Source organism: Ranitomeya imitator, chromosome 4 (genome assembly GCF_032444005.1).
Source record: "Ranitomeya imitator isolate aRanImi1 chromosome 4, aRanImi1.pri, whole genome shotgun sequence".
Lineage (NCBI taxonomy): Eukaryota > Metazoa > Chordata > Amphibia > Anura > Dendrobatidae > Ranitomeya > Ranitomeya imitator.
The window spans coordinates 59378575-59398432 of NC_091285.1; the positions used below are offsets into that span (position 1 = coordinate 59378575).

Consider the following 19858-nt stretch of genomic DNA (forward strand, 5'->3'; position numbering starts at 1 on the left):
GCACACTCGGGTGACCTCCGAGCATTTATGACTGCTCGGAGATTTTGTTTTCATTGCGGCAGCTGAATGATTTACAGCTACTAGCCAGGCTGAGTGCATGTGGGGGTTGCCTGGTTGCTCGCTCATCACTACTAGATACACATAAACTGTAAAGTAAAAACAAATAGCCACAATTTTAAAGTAGAACAAAATGGAGCAAAGTTATCCATATTAACCATAATTTATAACAAACAGAACTGATTTTTATTTTTTAAGGCTTAACTTCACCACCACCATGAAGTGTGTAGACTAAACCTAGCCAAGGTCACAGAATAACCACCAGTTTATTATTACCCATCTACTGGCACTAGCAAGCCACTGTTCTCGCCATCTAATAAAGATGCCGTGACAATAGAAAGAGAAAAACATGAAAAGAATGGAGGCAAGGTGTGGAACCGCAACCCTTCTGAAGGTTCTAGATCCTGACTATTCACAGCATTGTTATCTACCAGTTCAGATGTTTTATACGGACAGTGTCAGCCAATCACCCACATGTTACTGGGCAAAGGTAAATTATCAAGGGTCATCAGCTGACCCAATCATTATTTCCTGCCACACTAACCCTAATGTGCCAGTGGAAATCCCCTACATTTTTGCAGGAAAAATATCCCAACAAAATCTTAACTGAAGCATAGGAATCTGCATAGGGATGCTTTCTAAGAGGCAGACACTTTAGAACAAATTTGCGTTTTTTTTGTCCTTGCACTCGCTATCACGTTTTTGACTGCTGTTTTTTTCCCCAAGCATTTTTCCATTGTCTTGGGTTGTATTTTTTACTGGCATTTTCCAGTCCTTTTTTTTTTCCTTCCATTCGATAATGAACAAACCGCTAAGAGCAAATGCTAAGAAAATGCTCAAAAAGGTGCTCTGTCCACTTTTGAACTTTCCCATTGATTCTACTGTAAAATATAGAGTGTTTGCCAAGTGGAGGACAATTGAAGAATGGTCAGGTCACTTCTTTTAGCCGCTTGACATTTTAAGAAACCTGAAGAGGATAGAAGACACTCAAAACCCTGAACACATGCACAGAAAGTCGTTTTAACACAGAAATGCACATGTTCATTCTTTTGAGTATTTTCCCGAGTGCATTTTCAAGTGTATTTCAGGGTGGACTCGCCTAAAAAAAAAAAAAAAGTTGAAAAATTGAAATTCGCTAATTAATTTGAAGAGCATTCTGTACTCAGATTAATATAACCAAACTGATCTAATAGGCTCATAAAAAGATACAACTCTTTAACATTAACATAATTATCTGAAATAATGATTCTATGATTTTTTTTTTACCAGAACAATATATTATTCTACATTGCATTCTTTTTGATCTCATGTATGCCTCATTTCACTTCCGCTGAGACTTCATGGGCCTCTTATTTAACAAACTTCTAGTTGATTTAATTAATTCTATGGAGACTTATTGCGAGTGTTTAAACCATTTTTAATGCCCCCTATGTAAAGATTATCTTTTCTTAGGTAATTTTTCTTGGACTTCCTGCATTTTCAATTATCCAGGGTTTTCTTCACAGTCTTAAATACATTTATAAGTAGTAAAAAAAGGCAGTATAAAGAGTACTCGGGGAATATGCCGTTTTATGAATACTAAACATAAAATTATATAAAGTGACATTATGATCGCAAAGATTATTCTCTGAACAATTAATAGTTAAAATATTTCTACAATTTTTAACACTATCTCAACATAGAATATACTGGTACCCACTACGCCATGTTCCCAGGGAGCTAAATCCACTCCAAAAAGGTCAGTAGCCTGCTGTGTGGTGCGGTCAGTACCTGCCTTTAACAGCAGCTGTTAACCACTTAAAGCTGCAACAAATCTCTGACTGATGGTGGGGCATCTGTTTGTGTTGCCATGCTGAGGGGCCCTGACAACACCATTTTGGTAAACCTGTGACACAGGCGCTAAAGCAGTTCTATTGACATGTATAAAAAGCAGAGTCCTGGAAAATGGTGAATCAACACCCTCCACCCCCCATTTTTTTTTTTTTTTTTTTTTTTTTTACAATTTTCAACTTTTTTAACATTTGAATGGTAATTAAAAAAAGAAACCCTGATTAAGACAAACTATACAAGTCTGGCATTACTATAGTTGTACTGATATGAAGAATTATATTGTCAAATCATTTTTACAGCACAAGGAATCCATAAAAAGAGTGTCATGCAAAATTACAACTCATCCTGCCAAAAAATAAGCCATATGTAGACAGAAAAATAAAAATGCAAGGTTCTAAGAAGGGGAGACAAAAAATTGAAATCACAAAATTGAAAATTCGCCTAGACAGGACAGGTTTACTACTAGAGATGAATGGATCCTCTCATGAAACCCCTATTCCTCAGTTTAGGTCAGTGTTCTCTGGCTTTGGGCAGGAATTGTGTGAATTTTCTGATCTTTCAGGTTCTCCAACGCAGCGGTAGGTTCTCCGGCCTGTCATGGTGTTGTCTGGTGAGGTGCACAGATGATGTCCCGCCAGCCCTGATGATAATCATAAGCAGAACCTAGGATCAGAAATTCATTCAGCTTCTGCCCCATGATCAGCAGGCACTGATGTGGCCCATTGGCCAGGATTGCGATAAGAAGCTTCCTATACTTTTTGTACCAATTTCTTTCATATTTTAAAGATGCTTTGCTTGTCAGTTAACGCAAACTCTCATTGCTCACTTGTAGAATTTGTGGGACACTCAGGTGCATGGCTTGATACAGTTAGGGTGCCAACACCTTAGAATCTAAATATTCCCAAACTCCAGTCCTCATGGATCCCAACAGGTCATGTTTTCAGGATTTTCTTAGTATTTCACAGGTGATGGAAATATCAGGAGTTCTCTCACTTGTGCAGCACTATGGAAATCCTGAAAACATGACCTGTTGGGGTCCGTGAGGACTGGAGCTTGGGAAATAATGCCTTAGATAATAGTTTGCCAAATGCTCCCCTATAGAAATGTATGATCGGCTTAGCTCCAGGGAAACAAACGGAACCAGTTAGGTGGCTTACATAATGGATATTTCTCACTTCAACCATCTAATTTATAATAAGTGGAAGGCAGGCGACACGAATATTAGTAGATTCATCCAACTTGAATCCAATGTGTATGGGGCCCTTTACATTAGATATTTTTCGCCAATAATAATAAGTCTGTCTTCTCGCTTGCCGATCACTTGTGTGTACATCACATGGTCAGAACACATTTTTATCACCTGGAGGTAAACAATGATGATTTCAGTTGAATGACAGCTTGAAAACCTTGAGGATATAAAATTGAATTTATCTTCTGAAAATAGTTTATTATTTAAATCAGGTGTTTTTTTTTTCTTCAAATTTTTTAATTTTTTTTTCCCATAATCTAAATTTTTATTATAAAAAAAAAATAAATTGAAATCTTGCCGTTTTCACACTGGCAACTGGGGCTTTATTAAAACAAACTTCCTGTTTCAGGAAATCCATATATATTATACATTAACAATGAAGACACCGTGACCCTATATTTTGCATGAAGCATCTATTGTGTGTTTGCAAAGGTCATTGTGCAAGGAGGGGGCAGTTGTCTCCAGGTTTGCGTGGGTTTCCTCTGGTTCTCCGGTGTCCTCCCACACTCCAAAGACATTCTGACAGGGTATTTAGATTGTGAGACAGTGCTGATAATGTCTGTAAAGTGCTAAGGAATAATATGGCGCTATATAAGTAAACTAAATAATAAATAATAAATATGATAATGAGCCTGCTGAAAACGCTTCTTGAAATGACCGTAAGTGTGTGTGGCGAGTGTGAACACTGTAAGATTGCAAATTCTGATTTATTAAATACAATTTCAAAATGAAGAAAAAATAAAAAACAAAAACCTGATAAACAAAAGCATATTTTTTTGATGATACATTTCCTTTTACACAACCAAGTGTTTTGTAAAGCATCAATGATACAACATCTATAATGTCATATCGTGTAATATCTATGTTTAATATAAAGGATAATTAAGGTGTTACTATGCAAATCACAAGTGAGCCTCATAGTGTGACTAAACTTACAAGTAGTGATGAGCGCACGTGCTGGGATAAGGTGTTCTCAAAGTATGCTTGTGTGCTTACCGAGAGTCTTCGGCGTGCTCAAATAATATGTTTGGAGTCCCTGCAGCTACATGCCTTATGCCTGTCAAACATACTATTCGAGCACGCCAAAGACTCTAGGTAAGCACACGAGCAAGCATGCTCTGAGAACACCTTATCTCAGCACATTTGCCCATCACTACTTACAAGTTAAAAGTATGGGAAAAATCGCATCTAATGTATATATATATATATATATATATATATTACACTGCTCAAAAAATGCATATATATATATATATATATATATATATATATATACACATACACACACACACATATATATATATATATATATATATTTTACACTGCTCAAAAAAATGAAGGGAACACTAAAACAACAGAATATAACTCCGAGTAAATCAAACTTCTGTGAAATCAAACTGTCCATTTAGGAAGCAACACTGTTTCCAGCACCACAGCAATTTCACATGCTGTTGTGCAAATAGACAACAGATGGAAATTATTGGCAATTATCAAGACACACTCAATAAAGGAGTGGTTCTGCAGGTGGGGACCAAACAAAAACCGCATCTCAGTACCAATGCTTTCTGGCTGATGTTTTGGTCACTTTTGAGTGTTGGTTGTGCTTTCACACTCGTGGTGCCAGGAGACGGACTCTACAACCCACACAAGTGGCTCAGGTAGTGCAGCTCATCCAGGATGGCACATCAATGTGAGTTGTGGCAAGGTTTGTGTTGTCTGTAAGCGTAGTGTCCAGAGGCTGGAGATGCTACCAGAAGACAGGCCAGTACACCAGGAGTTGGCCGTAGAAGGGCAACAACCCAGCAGCAGGACCGCTACCTCAGCCTTTGTGCAAGGAGGAACAGAAGGAGCACTGCCGGAGCCCTGGAAAATGACCTCCAGCAGACCACAAATATGCATGTGTCTGCACAGTTAGAAACCGACTCCATGAGGATGGTCTGAGTGGCCGACGTCCACAGATGGGGGTTGTGCTCACAGCCCAACACCGTGCAGGACGCTTGGCATTTGCCACAGAACACCAGGATTGGCAAATTCACCACTGGCGCCCTGTGCTCTTCACAGATGAAAGCAGGTTTACACTGAGCACATGTGACAAACGTGATAGCGAGTCTGGAGACACTGTGGAGAGCGATCTGCTGCCTGCAACATCCTTCAGCATGACCGGTCTGGCAGTGGGTCAGTAATGGTGTGAGGTGGCATTTCTTTGGAGGACCGCACAGCCCTCCATGTGCTCAGCAGAGGTAGCCTGACTACCATTAGGTACCGAGATGAGATCCTTGTGAGACCATGTGCTGATGCGGTTGGCCCTGGGTTCCTCCTAATGCAGGACAATGCCAGACCTCATGTGGCTGGAGTGTGGCAGCAGTTTCTGCAAGATGAAGGCATTGAAGCTATGGACTAGCTCGCCCGTTCCCCAGACCTGAATCTGATTGAACACATCTGGAACATCATGTCTCACACCATCCACCAACATCACATTGCACCACAGACTTTCCAGGAGTTGGCGGATGCTTTAGTACAGGTCTGGGAGAAGATCACTCAGGAGCATGCACCGTCTCATCTGGTGCATGCCCATGCATTGTAGGGAGGTCATACAGGCACGTGGAGGCCACACACACTACTGAGCATCATTTTCTTGTCTTGAGGCATTTCCACTGAAGTTGCATCATCCTGTAACTTCACTTTCCACTTTGATTTTGAGCATCATTCAAACTCCAGACCTCTGTGGGATATTAGTTGTGATTTACATTGATAATTGTTAGGTTTTATTGTTCTCAACACATTCCACTATGTAATGAATAAAGATTTACAACTGGAATATTCCATTCAGTGATATCTAGGATGTGGGATTTTAGTGTTCCCTTAATTTTTTTTGAGCAGAGTATATATTCATGGCGAGCACATGGAGGGCTGTGCGGCCCTCCAAAGAAATGCCACCCCAGACCATTACCAACCCACTGCCAAACTAGTCATGCTGAAGGATGTTGTTATATATATATATATATATATATATATATATATATATATATATATACACACACACACATAAATCAACATACTCTCTTTGGTTTTTATTAAGATGTCAATCCATTGTGTGATACTCAAAGCATTGGCAGGTGCTATGTGTAGATCTACAAGGGTTTTCAGATGTGATTTATGTCCTGTGTTCAGAAACCTGGCCATGATAGTTTTGATTTATTGCTGGGTGTCAGCGAGGAGACAAGTTCTCCCCAGGTAATAGGGTACACTGTAGTTTTTTTGGTTAAGATAACGACAGCAGTGAAATTAGGTCTTGCAATTAACTCTTTACTTTGGAGAATTAGGTTTATTATTATATGTGATATATCGGTCAACCTCATACATAAATTATAGTTTAGAGCGATAGATAGCCAAAAATATATTGTGAAGCAGAACAAAGAAAAAGTGCAGGAATAGGTGCAGGACACAGGTTGCATTCCCCCAACCTACGGCACAATAGCAAATTCCATGGAAAAAAATGGTGTCTTACTGGCAACAAGAGCACATGAGCCTGTGTCTGGATAGACAGGTGTAAGAAAAATACATTCTGCAAATGAAAAAGTGGACTTTAATTAGCAGACTTAAGTCCACTTTTTCCATTGCACAATGTTGGGAATCCCTGCACCCAAAATCACTATCTTTCGGTGCATTTCCACTATTTTTTGTATAGGTAGATAGACAGAGATAGGGGCTTGCTCACACACTGTGTTTTTACCTCCAAGTAAAAAATGCTGAAACTTTACAGTACCAGCAAAGTAAATGAGATTTCAGAAATCACATGAACATGCGGCTTATTTTTTCCTTGCAGATTTCAACTATCAAATAGTTTTTTCACATCTGTAGCATGTCAATTATTTTAGTGTTTTCATAGCTTTTGTCACCCATTCAAATGAACGTAAGTAAAATCGCACGTAAAAACGCATGAAAATTCACGTATTTTACGTGCATTTTTTTCTGCCAATACTCTGGTTTTTGGTGCAGAAAAATCTGCTGTAAATGTGCACATACCCATAGACAGACTTCAGGATCGAAAGCAAACGTAGTAAAATATACATAAATAACATAAAATGTAGATACCGTAAGTGATATATACACATATAAACTAACACACAAAACACTTGCTGTACTGTACTCAAACAAGAACCCTAGGGGCTGTTTTCTGTAAACGCACTTTTCCTTGAAAGAGTCCACTATAGCCTAATTGTTTGTACTTGTGTTTATGAGCAGATTTGTAAATTGTTATGGCTGAAGGAATACTAATCCCAACTCATCATTTATAGATTTGCCCTGTGCTGATGGATTCCTTACTCGGAGGCGTTTTACCTTTAAGAACGCATTGTAGGCTAATCCTGGCTTTTTTATTAAGAGTGTTTAGCATGGATATTCATGTCATCATAAGAAGGATTATCAATAGGGACATGAATGAGCGGCGCTCTCCTAGAAACTGTATGCATTTCACAGCTGATGCATTCTTCTTCATATTTTAGGAGTCTGCACTCTTTTGTGAATCAGTTTGTTTTTTTTAATTTTAATTCCTAAATTTAAAAAACTGATTAAAATATTCTTAATTAAAAAAATTTTTTTTTTAAATAAGTTTACGTCTATAGTTACCGGTACTTTAATTTCAGAACTGGTCTAATGTTAGGGTAATTTAGAAGGTTTTTTAACTTCTCTTGAACTTTGTCTCTAGATATAAAAGGTCTCTTGTTTTCGTTGGACAAAAGCTCCTTATTCCAGGCTTCGCTGTTCTGGGACCTTATGTATCTGTATCAGACCCATCCTGACTGAGCCTCGGAAAGGATACGTGTTCACCTTTGACGATGACTTTACAGTTCACATTAAGACGTAAAAAGTTACGCAACTTGGTAAATATATTTCTTTACTTATCTTGGACTTAACCTTTCCGTTTACAAGTACACTGTATATGGAAAAATTCTAAAAAAAAGGGAACTTGTTGAGGTAACTTCTTCAAAATGTTCTATTACTCCATATGGACAACAGAGCGGGGTGCCCCATTCAGAATGCTTCTCTTTTAGCCATTGTCTAGAGCTGCTAATAAAGAACAGATCTAGTTTTTGGAGATTTATTTATTTTATACATGGTATTTCATTGCAATAACAGCTCATCGTCAGGATATCCAAAGTCGACAGTAGTAGAAATAAGTGGAACGTTTCGCTCAACCCCACAAGTCAGTGCTCTCTGGCCATGTAGAGGGCCTACGCAAAGTAACAGAGCTTCTGGGTTCGGTTACGTCTAATCAACCTGGCATATGAAGCCGAGCCTGGAATCGGGTAAGAAAATTAGTAGAGCTCCTGCTCCTTTCCACAGCCAGTCAGCATAGACCTGGATCATGGACCAAAAGTGCATTAAGCGATACACTCATTTCTTGACAGTTGCTTTCATACAATGGTATAACTTCTAAAGAAAGGTTGGCGGAAATGGTCAAAATCCTCCACTTTGGCCAAATGTTTATCTTGTGAATTAAAGTGGTTGTTCGGCCTTTGGGTACAAGTCTGTAGTAAATCTACGTGACTGTAAACTTGTAAATCCTCACAGCCTGCAGAGTTCACAATGTCAGGATTCACAATGTCAGGATTCTCTCGTATAGGTAGTCATGTGACCGTAAGTATGTGATTAGTTTACATGTGGTCACAAGCCGACTATAAAAGCGCGGCCTCGCTCAATGCAAGTGAATTGAACGAGGCCAGCCACATCTAGTTGGAATGTGGCCGAAAGCATTCACAAGTCTCACATGACCGCCTACTCCCGGGACCAGTTAATTCTCACAGAGCGCTCACTGTGAGGAGTCAAAAATCCCCAGTTACATAGAGTGACTGCAAGCTTGTACCCCAAGGCCACCAACCCCATTAAAGTCCCCCCTCTACCCTCCACAATTTACCTGTCAAAAATTGGAAATAATCAGTAGTTTTATTTGCCTAATTTCTTCAGAATAGTTTCAGGAGACATGCATAATTAATATCCTATAGAATTAGAATCAATATTGGAATGTTTTCTTAGAGTTTAGAATGCCTTAAACCCCTTTCCGACATCAGGCATAATAGTAATAGACACCCTCCCTTTGATGTGGGCTCTGGCACTGAGCCATTTTTTTTTTTTTTAGCAAAGTTTGGAATTTTTTTTCACCACTTAGATAAAAAATAACCTAGACATGTTTGGTGTCTATGAACTCGTAATGACCTGGAGAATCAAAATAGGTCCCTTTTAGCATTTAGTGAATCTAGCAAAAAAGGAAAACAAAAAACAAGTGTGGGATTGCACTTTTTTTTGCAATTTCACCACACTTGGAATTTTTTTCCTGTTTTCTAGTACAAGACATGGTAAAACCAATGGTGTCTTTCAAAAGTAAAACTTGTCCCGCAAAAAATAAGCCCTCACATGGCCATATTGACGGAAAAATAAAAAAAGTTATGGCTCCTGGAAGGAGAGGAGCAAAAAACGAAAATGCAAAAACGAAATAGGGCTGCGTCTTGAAGGGGGTAAAGCCTCCCTACTACCCTCCATAATTTACCAGTCAAAAATTGGAAATAATCAAAATTTTATTTGCACACTTTCTTCAGAACAGTTTCAATAGACATACATAACTAATATCCTATAGAATTAGAACCGATGTGGGAAAGTTTATCTAGAGTTTAGAACGATCGCGTCCTCTAATATGACTGAATTAGCAAACGGTATTAGAAATAAAGCTCCTAAATACAGTTTCAAAATAAAAAAGGGGAATAGATGAAATAAAACAGTAATTTATATATTAAATATTTTCTACTACCAATTTGTGGATATACAGTAGATGTGTAACGTAGAGCTGTAAAAAGCCTAAAAACTCATAACAGACAAGCTGTTCCCATACACAGCAGTTAATAGTATATTTCGACAGCACATACAATACTACATAAAGCCGCCCTAATAACACATAGGTAGCTTGGGTGAGCAGAAATCCCCCTTAATTTCACATCATGGCAATATCATTAGCTGTAATTCCCACTAATCATGTTATAGAGCGTAGTAAAAGCGAAGGGGAGAGTCTTGAGAAATGGGTTGTTCTCTACCGAGTATAATAATACCTAACCTGTCGAATGTAACACAAACACTTGCGTGTGAGACGGGAGAAAGAGCTCGAAGGTTCTTATCAAATTTCCTATTTATTTTTCCTGATCATTTTCTCAGTAAACGGCCTCGTTTTTCTGCATTTATCAACATTATATGTTTAAGTGCAGCTGGTAAAAACTAATGATTTTATTTTCAGACTTGAACACAGACCTTGAGGGCTTATATCTATAATTATGTATTAATGAAGCTGTAAATCAACACTGATAAACATTAGTAAACAGCGTCCTAATGATTTATATGTAGTCTTATTTTAATTATGATTAAAGGGGTTGTCGGGGTTAATTAATATGGCTAATCTGTTTTCGAACAGAGACTGTAGAAGCTCAGCAAGGATGTCGAAACCACAATATATGGACTTGTATATTTGTTTTTTTTTGTTTTTTTTTTACTTCTTAACTTATGATTTTCCTAAAAGTTTTGTGTATAGGAGATCATGACTACAGCTAATCTATAGACCCATCTGAACCCCCAGGCATCAACACTGATGGACTCTTACTAACCTATTACAATGGAACCCTTGATTTGGGTTGAAAAGAAAAATAAGACGCACTTGCATTTTTTTTTAAAAGTGATGCAATGCTTAGAGGGTTTTCCATGAAAATTGAAGGGGTTATCTAGGACTTATTTTTCCTATGGGTCTAAGAACTTTCCAGCAGGTCGTTGATATCTACCTGCTTGTTCTGGCCTGCAACGATCCCTTCCGGCGCAGTATGGAGCGCACCTGATGGCGATTCATTTGCTTCCTGTGACCTCACATCAGCAAAGCAGTTTTCTTCCAGTCTTCCCTGTCAATAGGGTGTCATTGCCAACATCATGATGATTGACAACTGGCTTTCACTGCATAACTGCAAGAGGTTGTCTGTCAATCAGCATGACATCAGCAGTAATGCCCTGTCAAGAGAGCAGAACAGAAGAGAAAGAGCTGCTCTGTTAAATGAGGTCAAAGGAAGCAAGAGAATCGCAGCAACTACCTACCAGTAAGTTATTTGCCCTATAGGAATTTTTTTTTTCTAATTTTAACATGCACCTCACAACAAGACGCCCGCCTTCTAAGCTGGCTCCTCTACAAAAATGAACAAAATTTTTTTTTGAGCAATGGAGCAGAAACAGATCAGAGCTAAATTACAGAGAAATCAAGTTGATAATGCATAGATGCCTTAGTGGCACTGCAGTAATTCAGACATTCATTCATATGACATGTTCACCCAACAATGAAGCTACCAGGATGACAATACTCCAAATCTACAGAGAAACAAATGAATGAGCAATTACCAACTATTATATTTGATGATCATTTGCCTGGGTCATTTCCTATTCCACTTACAAAACGTGCATATTAATAGCACGCTCTCAGTGTAATTGTAGAGTGTCTGTAAGGATAATATTGTTCAGGGTGATTATTACGTTTGCACATACTTCCGCGCATAATAGCATTCAGATACGAGTCACCAGATATCGTTGAATTATAACTCTCACCATGTGCTGCCAGACTATGCTCCATGATGTGTGCACTCATTGCACAAATATTTTGATGCAGGCAACAGAATTCTATATACTTGACATGGTCAACTGAACGCTACAGACTAGATGTGGTCAACCTAACACTATATACTAGACGTGGTCAACCTAACGCTCCAAAACTTCCAAATTATTAAACAAATTTGATTTAAGTGTTATAAAGATGTCATTTTTTGTTTTTCAAATTAACGCATGGAGGGTATTGTGTCTCAGGGCTCCTTTGATCGCTGAAATCAATCTCAAACACTAGGTGAGTCCAATTAAAAGAAAACTATTTAAGAAGAATGATCCACATTATTAAGCAGTAATCATGAGCTCAAGTGCTTGTTACTTGAGTATGCCGAGGGTGCTCAAGTATGTACAGAGTACGTAGGGCTTGAGAGAGATGTTTGAGCCCACCTCCCGCATGTTTTGCAGCTGTTAGACAGCCAAAAAACATGCGGGGATTGCCTGTGTTTGTCAAGCAATGGGAAATAAAAAGGTGGTTTCTGCTGCCGAAAAGCACCAAAGAGTACAATGCCTAGGATAAGGTATAACATCATCAGATATTTCACGAATACCTAATGCACCACTCCAGTGTTCTTTTTTTTCAGCGCTAGAGTAGAACTTTAAATGTAAGCCCCTTGTCCCCATTATATTCCCCTTCCGGCGGATTCAACTTTTACGGTCCTGTGGAGCAATCTTGTGCTTGTGAGTTATGACTAGAGATGAGCGAATATTTTTGGCTCCCTCCAACAAACAGGCTCTTCATGCATGTGCTGTGCCTGTCACACAGCTGCATTGTTAGAAAAACGTGTGCACAACAGTATGAGGTGCACAGGTAGGTTCCCAAACCGTAATCAGCAAATAATACAAAACCCGACAGTCAACTTTGTGGTGTGAAGAAATGAAAGATTTATTATCCCAAATCAGAAAACGTTTCGGTCCCACAGTTGGACCTTCATCAGTAACGTTTACTAGGACAATGTATAGATTCAAGACCTGCTATTCAGCGGTGGACGCCACAATGATAGCACCTATATAGGCTGTAACTTTTCTCTCTGGATATCCAATACTATATTGGTAGCAACCTCCGGGCAGGCCATATAGCCACTTGAATCTATACATTGTCCCAGTAAACGTTACTGATGAAGGTCTAACTATGGGACCGAAACGTTTTCTGATTTGGGATAATAAATCTTTCGTTTCTTCACACCACAAAGTTGAGTGCCGGGTTTTGTATTATTTGCTGTCACACAGCTGCGACACATGCAGCAGTGGCTCGGAACAGCAGCTTGTTCGGTAAGTGCAATAGCTTGACGAATAAGGAGGGAGTCGAATATATACGCTCATCTCTACTTATGATTGGCCGGAAGTCAGAAGTTATGTCACAGGACCTTAATGTAAGTCTATGAGAGCCAAAACGAGACACTCTGGAAAATGATGAAGGCCACGGCAGATGAGTACAAAACATTGGCAGGGGAATTACATTTAAAGCACCACTCCAACGATGCAATGAAAAAAAGAAAAAACAATAGAGTAGTGCTTTAAGAGTGATCATAGTACTGTGAAGAGATTTGTGGTTGACACACAGCACAAATGGGTTAGTGCAGAAAAAGGCATAATGGGGAATATTTCTGCCAGACAAAATCATCGGAATAAGGCTATGTTCACATGTCCTGTAATCATCTGTTTGAAACTGATCCAGCAGCAAGAATTTATCTTAGGACAAAAAAGTTGTCCAAACACAACTTTTTTGACTTGATAAAAAAAGCGATTGCAACTGGATCAGTTTTTACAATATTGAAGTCTATAGAAAACATATTCATTAAATAGCCATCTGTTTTTCTTACATTTGAAACAGATCCGCTTTTTGCTTACTGAATCAGTTTTAAACAGATGACTGCTGGGCATATGAACTGTCAAGTAATAATTCATTTGAAACTGATCCAGTAAGCAAAAAACAGATCAGTTTCAAATGGAAGAAAAACGGATGGCTATTTAACGGATCTGTTATAAAAACGGATCCGTTATAAAAACGGATCCAGTTGCAATCAGTTTTTTAACCAGACAAAAAAGTTATGTCTGCATAACTTTTTTCTCCTGCCAAGATAACCGATTCTTGCTGGATATTTTTCAAACAGATGATTATAGGACATGTGACTATAGCCTAAGAGAGCAACTGCTAAAATACCATTACAAAGCAGCAAACAGGTATTTAAAGTTGCTGGTGCCTCTAGAGTCCCACAAACCTCAAGATGTAGGATCCTCCAGAGGCTTGCAGTTGGGCATAAACATACTATTATATTATATACTATTATGTACTGTACTAGATGTGGTCAACCGAATACTATACAGTGGATGTGGTCAACCCAACACTATATAGTCGATGTGGTCAACCGAACACTATATAGTAGATGTGGTCAACCGAACACTATATAGTACATATGATCAATCGAACATGTATACTAGATGTGGTCAACCAAACACTATATAGTAGATGTGGTCAACCGAACACTATAGTAGATGTGGTCAACCGAACACTATATACTAGATGTGGTCAACCGAACACTATATAGTACATATGGTCAATCGAACATGTATACTAGATGTGGTCAAACAAACACTATATAGTAGATGTGGTCAACCGAACACTATATCAACCGAACACTATGTAGTAGATGTGGTCAACCGAAAACTATATACTAGATGTGGTCAACCGAACACTATATAGTAGATGTGGTCAACCGAACACTGTATACTAGATGTGGTCAACCGAACACTATATATTAGATGTGGTAAACCGAACACTATATACTAGATGTGGTAAACCGAACACTATATACTAGGTGTTGTCAACCGAACACTATATATTAGATGTGGTCAACCGAACACTGTATACTAGATGTGGTCAACCGAACACTATATACTAGATGTGGTAAACCGAACACTATATACTAGATGTTGTTAACCGAACACTATATATTAGATGTGGTCAACCGAACACTGTATACTAGATGTGGTCAACCGAAAACTATATACTAGATGTGGTCAACCTAAGGCTGCCGTCACACTAGCAGTATTTGGTCAGTATTTTACATAAAAAACCAGGAGTGATTGATAAATACAGAAGTGGTGCATATGTTTCTGTTATACTTTTCCTCTATTTCTTCCACTACTGGTTTTGGCTTACAAATACTGATGTAAAATACTGACCAAATACTGCTAGTGTGACGGCAGCCTAACACTATACACTAGATGTGGTCAACTGAACACTATATAGTAAATGTGGTCACACATGTGCAGGGGTTTTCCAGGACTTGTGAATGACCTGATCCTTAGGATGGGTTATCAATATCAGATTTGTGGTGGATTTATTTCCCAGCACCAGTCCTGGTAAACCCCGTTAAGTCCAAACACGCATGATCTTATAGAAAACATACTGTAAGAGCATTCTGTAAACTTCCTCAGAGAACTGATAACCAAGGATGAGACACTAGTCAGTAATCAACTGGGTCAATCATATTCCTACAGTCTAGAAGGTGAGTCATAACAATCCATCACAGACACCGTATGTATTTATGGTTGACATCAGATCGAGTACCGTAAATGTTACGTTGACGCATGTTTTTGTAAATAAATAGCACCAATTTTTGCACATTATATTGACTTAATCATGTGTTGTACAAATTGTCCTGTTGGGATGCTCCAAAGACTAACAGAATTTACAAGAAGCCAGGTGTCAGACCCCCACCAATCTAATATTACCTATTCGAAGGTCATCAATATTATATGCTCAGGCAGCCCATTTTAAAGTGAATATTTCACATCAAGAAACGCTGTATAACTTCTGAAATGGGAGTGATCAGCAGGTAATTGAGATTTTAATAATGTCTGGCTGTCTTAGGCTGCGTTCCCATAATTAGCTTTTTGGTGAATTTTTGATGCACCCATTAAATAACATAGGTTACTTGCATTTTTCCTCACAATTACGCAGGGTCACAAACTCACGTGGGAATGTAGCATTACTGGTGCAGCAGCTGAAGGGAGTAAAATAAATTTTAACCTCACACACACACACACTGCACAGCAGGCTGTCAATTAATGTGCCGGGCAGTGATTAAAGCTGCGATCAATGTATAGTGAGCAGTTACTAATAGTCCCCTGCACCGTCCCAATGACTGTAAGCAAGTGGGTTTAGGCTATAATTCCATTTTTTCTTTGCGGCCACTGCTCCACATGATTTAAACCCCATCTACCTGCAGGTTATCACTATATCTGGGGCAAATATTGTTTCTGGAGGCGACAGGTTCCCATTATAGCAGTACCAGTGACGCATTTCATTGCCCGTACTATAGTGATACTGAGCTTTGATCACCATAGGATGCTCTGCTTGGTTCTATAGAGTCACGGGGCGGTCTAGGCATTCGGATGATAACACAAATGTTAAAATGTTGATGTTTGGTGACCATCTGTGATCAGCCAATTAATGTTACGATTATATGTAGAACCACATCTGGTCTACAACTGCGCACAACCTCTGCCTGCGTTAGGACATTACATTGTCATAAACACCAAGGTTCTTTGCTGAGGATTACTTATAAGTGTACTTGAAATACCTGAAATATTTCTAATAGTTTATGATGAAGCGTCAAATAAACCAGACGGTGCAGTTACCGGACAAACTACTATGACTCGTACAGCTTCATGAATTTGTTAAATGTGTCATTTAGCAAAAGCTTTTCTACAAGAGCAGAGGAATCAAACCATAAAACATCTCCAACTGATCAAAAATGATAAAATATTAGTCAAGATACCATTAAACATCATTTCAGGCCCTCGCCCATTCTAGGAAACTAATAGAACATATCTTAAGCCACACTAGACCTTGGGCCATAGTGGGTATCAGTGAAACCTATGACCATGCCAGCTAGAAAGCGTACCATGTATTATTTAACATATGGTAACACTATACATTATCGATCCTCGACAACTTCCTTTAAATTTCACACCCACGATAACCTAACCAATAAGGAACATTGGACTTGAGGAATCTGAGCATTCATCTCAGTGACACAAACAATAATGCGGCTTTGGCATTTCTTTAAAGATCTGGATTAGTTCAAGTTGGTCTCATCCCCATTTCCTAATTATGAGCACCATCATAGAAAAAGTGGTTCGTTACTGGAGACATGGGTTCTGTTCCGCAGAGTTGATTTAGGCGAGCTGAAATCTAAATGAAATGCCCTGACGAACGGATTGCTATTGTTTGATCCATGTTGCCATTCTTATGGCCACAGCCGCAATTTGATTTGCCCCATTAAATAGGTAAAATCCAAATGTAGACCTTTGATAGTTTAGTAGCTTTGGATTTTTGCCATGAAATCCTCTACAAACACTTTCTGTTAACATACCCCGATAGGTGACAATGGGGACAAGGTTGGTAACGAGCGTAGTGGTGTCAGGTGCCACCCAAAAAGGATCTCAGAAGGTTGTCCTTTATGTACGCCCTCCAATAATTACAACAGGACATATTTCAGCCCAAAAAACGTATGGCCTATCATACAATGGTACAATTGTAAAATATTAATCAGACTACAACCATATTGAAATATCATCACCGTATGGGGAAAAATATGTGCAAATATAAAAGTAAGCCTTTATCAGTGTATAATTACCTGCAGTACACCATGCACAGCATGTTATTAATCTCCTTGTCTGACTTGTATCTCCTGAAGTCCTCCCATACATCCTTAATTGCGGTAATAGCCAGGATAATACATATCGGAATAATGGCTATAGCAGGTTGAAAGGCGTTGACCACTGGTACAAAATTAAGTGCTGCCAGTAATACGAAGTACATATTAGCAAAGCGATGGAATTGTTCAAAAAGGTTCTTGGGAAGGAAAGAAAGGAATGTATACTTGGTGGTCTTAATTTTATTAGTCTGGTAAATACTGTTGGGATTCTCCTTCCAATTCAAACCTTCAAAGAGCAGGTTGGATTTGATAAATCGTATGCCATCGTCCTTTTTCCGTCTTCCCCGGATAACTCTCTCCCAGATGTCGGCGGTGATCGAAGACATTGTTCTGCATGTAGAAGTAAACTTGGGAAGAAAAGTAGAACTTTTCTCAATGTCTTCATAGACCAGGAAAGGAAGCAAAATCCCTGCTCGTCATATTGCCCTAGAATTGGTAATCCTGAGGTCCTTGGCTTATTTGGAGTAGGAATTGTACAGCAAAATCCCAAGATGTCGGAGAAGGTCCTTCATGTGCGGTGAACTCCAGCAGACTCTTTCCTTCTCTCCTTCTTTCAAAGTACACCTGTTGATTGCAGACGTCACAGCAGCTACTTGTGTGTCACACTATAAACCAGTTATTCCTGGGGCAGGACGGCTACCTCTGGGTCCTACAGCCGGCCTCCTTTAATCTCGGTGATGAACTGCTCACCTGCCTGGCCTGCTAAGTAAAATGAGCTGTGTGACTACTTGAGACAATGGGATGGCAGCGCGCCTTGTGCTTGCATACAGTGACCACAATAAGGAAGTCGATGAAGTCTTTACTGGCTGAACAGAATATTGGGAGAGTCTACATGTGACTCTGCACTTTGTACCAAGACAGTTTATTAATAGAAACTGAGATTTACAGAACAATCAGTCTCAAAAGAAAAAAAAAACGTATATAGCTATACACACACACACACATATATATTTTTGGAAAGGGATAAACTGTAAATGATAAACTACGGCATAACTTATAATTGCCTGGGTAAAAATAATATTCTGAAGCCGTTCTGTGCTGAAGAGAAGGTGTAGTGAAAGGACATGGAAACTGGAAGGACAAAAACCTGAAGACAGAAACCAAATCTATTCGTATTATAATGAGGGTCTCACACCAGCCCTTGTTTTACGGCCCTTGTTTAAATCAACAGAATTTTTTTTAGTGCAAAATAGAAGGACAAAAAACTCAGTCCATCAAACCAATTTTATCATTCTTTTAGATATCTATTTTTCTTTTGACAGTATCGATCTGTATCTCTCACACTCGCTATATACAAGTCCAAATACAGTGTCTAGCTACAGTATGTATCTACAGTATATCTCTGCATTTGTCTATATAGCTATTGCTCTATATCTAGCTGTATTGCTCTATATCTAGTTTATATCTGTCTCTCTACATCTGTGTATATCTAGCTATATAAATCTGTAAATTTCTCTGTATTATTATTATTATTATTTATTGTTATAGCGCCATTTATATTGTATATATCAGTATATCCCTCTACGCATCCCATCAGACAGCATCTATCCATCTATCATATCTATTGTATCGTATCTATTGCAGGAGCTAACAGACAGTGGAGGACCCCTGTGCAAAAATAGTATATGGGCCCCCTCGCAGTCCAATAGTTCAGCATTATGCATTCCTTTATATGGGAGGGACAGAAGCTGTTGCAGCTTTGGAGGTAGGAGTGGGTTCCTTATCTTCCTTGGTTCGTGTGTGACTGTACAGGTGGCACCGGATTCATTGTAGGTTATCAATCTTATAATTGTTAATTTTTAGTGCACCATTGATTCATGGTGCTGTAAATGAGAAGGAATTACATACAAAATACAGATATAAATTATGATGAACAAACTAACAAAAACAGACTGGTACAGAAAGGAGAGTACCTTGCTCTTGTGGGCTTACAGTCTACAGTGCCTTGCAAAGGTATTCGGCCCCCTTGAACTTTTTATTATTATTATTATTAATAATAATTTATATAGCACCATTAATTCCATGGTGCTGTACATGAGAAAGGGGTTACTTACAGGGTTATGGATATCATTTACAGTACACAACTTTATGATGACTGACTGGTACAGAGGGGAGAGGACCCTGTCCTTGTGGCCTTACATTCTATGGGATACTGGGGAAGAGATAGAAGGTTGGGAATGTGGCAGCTCTGGTGGTGGTGAGGCGGCAGCTCTGGTGGTTGGTGAGGTGGCAGAGTCGAGAGTTACCCCAAGGCAGCAGATTTCAGGTGCGGGAGAGAGCGTGATGCCGTTTACCATAATGGATAGATCAGGTAGGGGGG

At 38.9% G+C, this 19858-nt stretch overlaps 1 protein-coding gene across 2 annotated transcripts in view; it reads right to left on the bottom strand.

The window, feature by feature from the left end:
- Positions 1 to 19858, bottom strand: part of ATP10B (ATPase phospholipid transporting 10B (putative)) — a 605931-nt gene that overhangs the window by 84184 nt on the left and 501889 nt on the right. The window contains exon 1 of one of the 2 annotated variants that reach the window (XM_069763783.1): positions 17458 to 18072. The exons of the other annotated variant lie outside the window; for it this stretch is intronic. Coding sequence (XP_069619884.1) covers positions 17458 to 17864 — 407 coding nt within the window. The 5' untranslated portion in view covers positions 17865 to 18072. Of the gene's footprint in view, positions 1 to 17457; positions 18073 to 19858 lie in introns of those variants that run through there. 2 annotated transcript variants of the gene reach the window in all.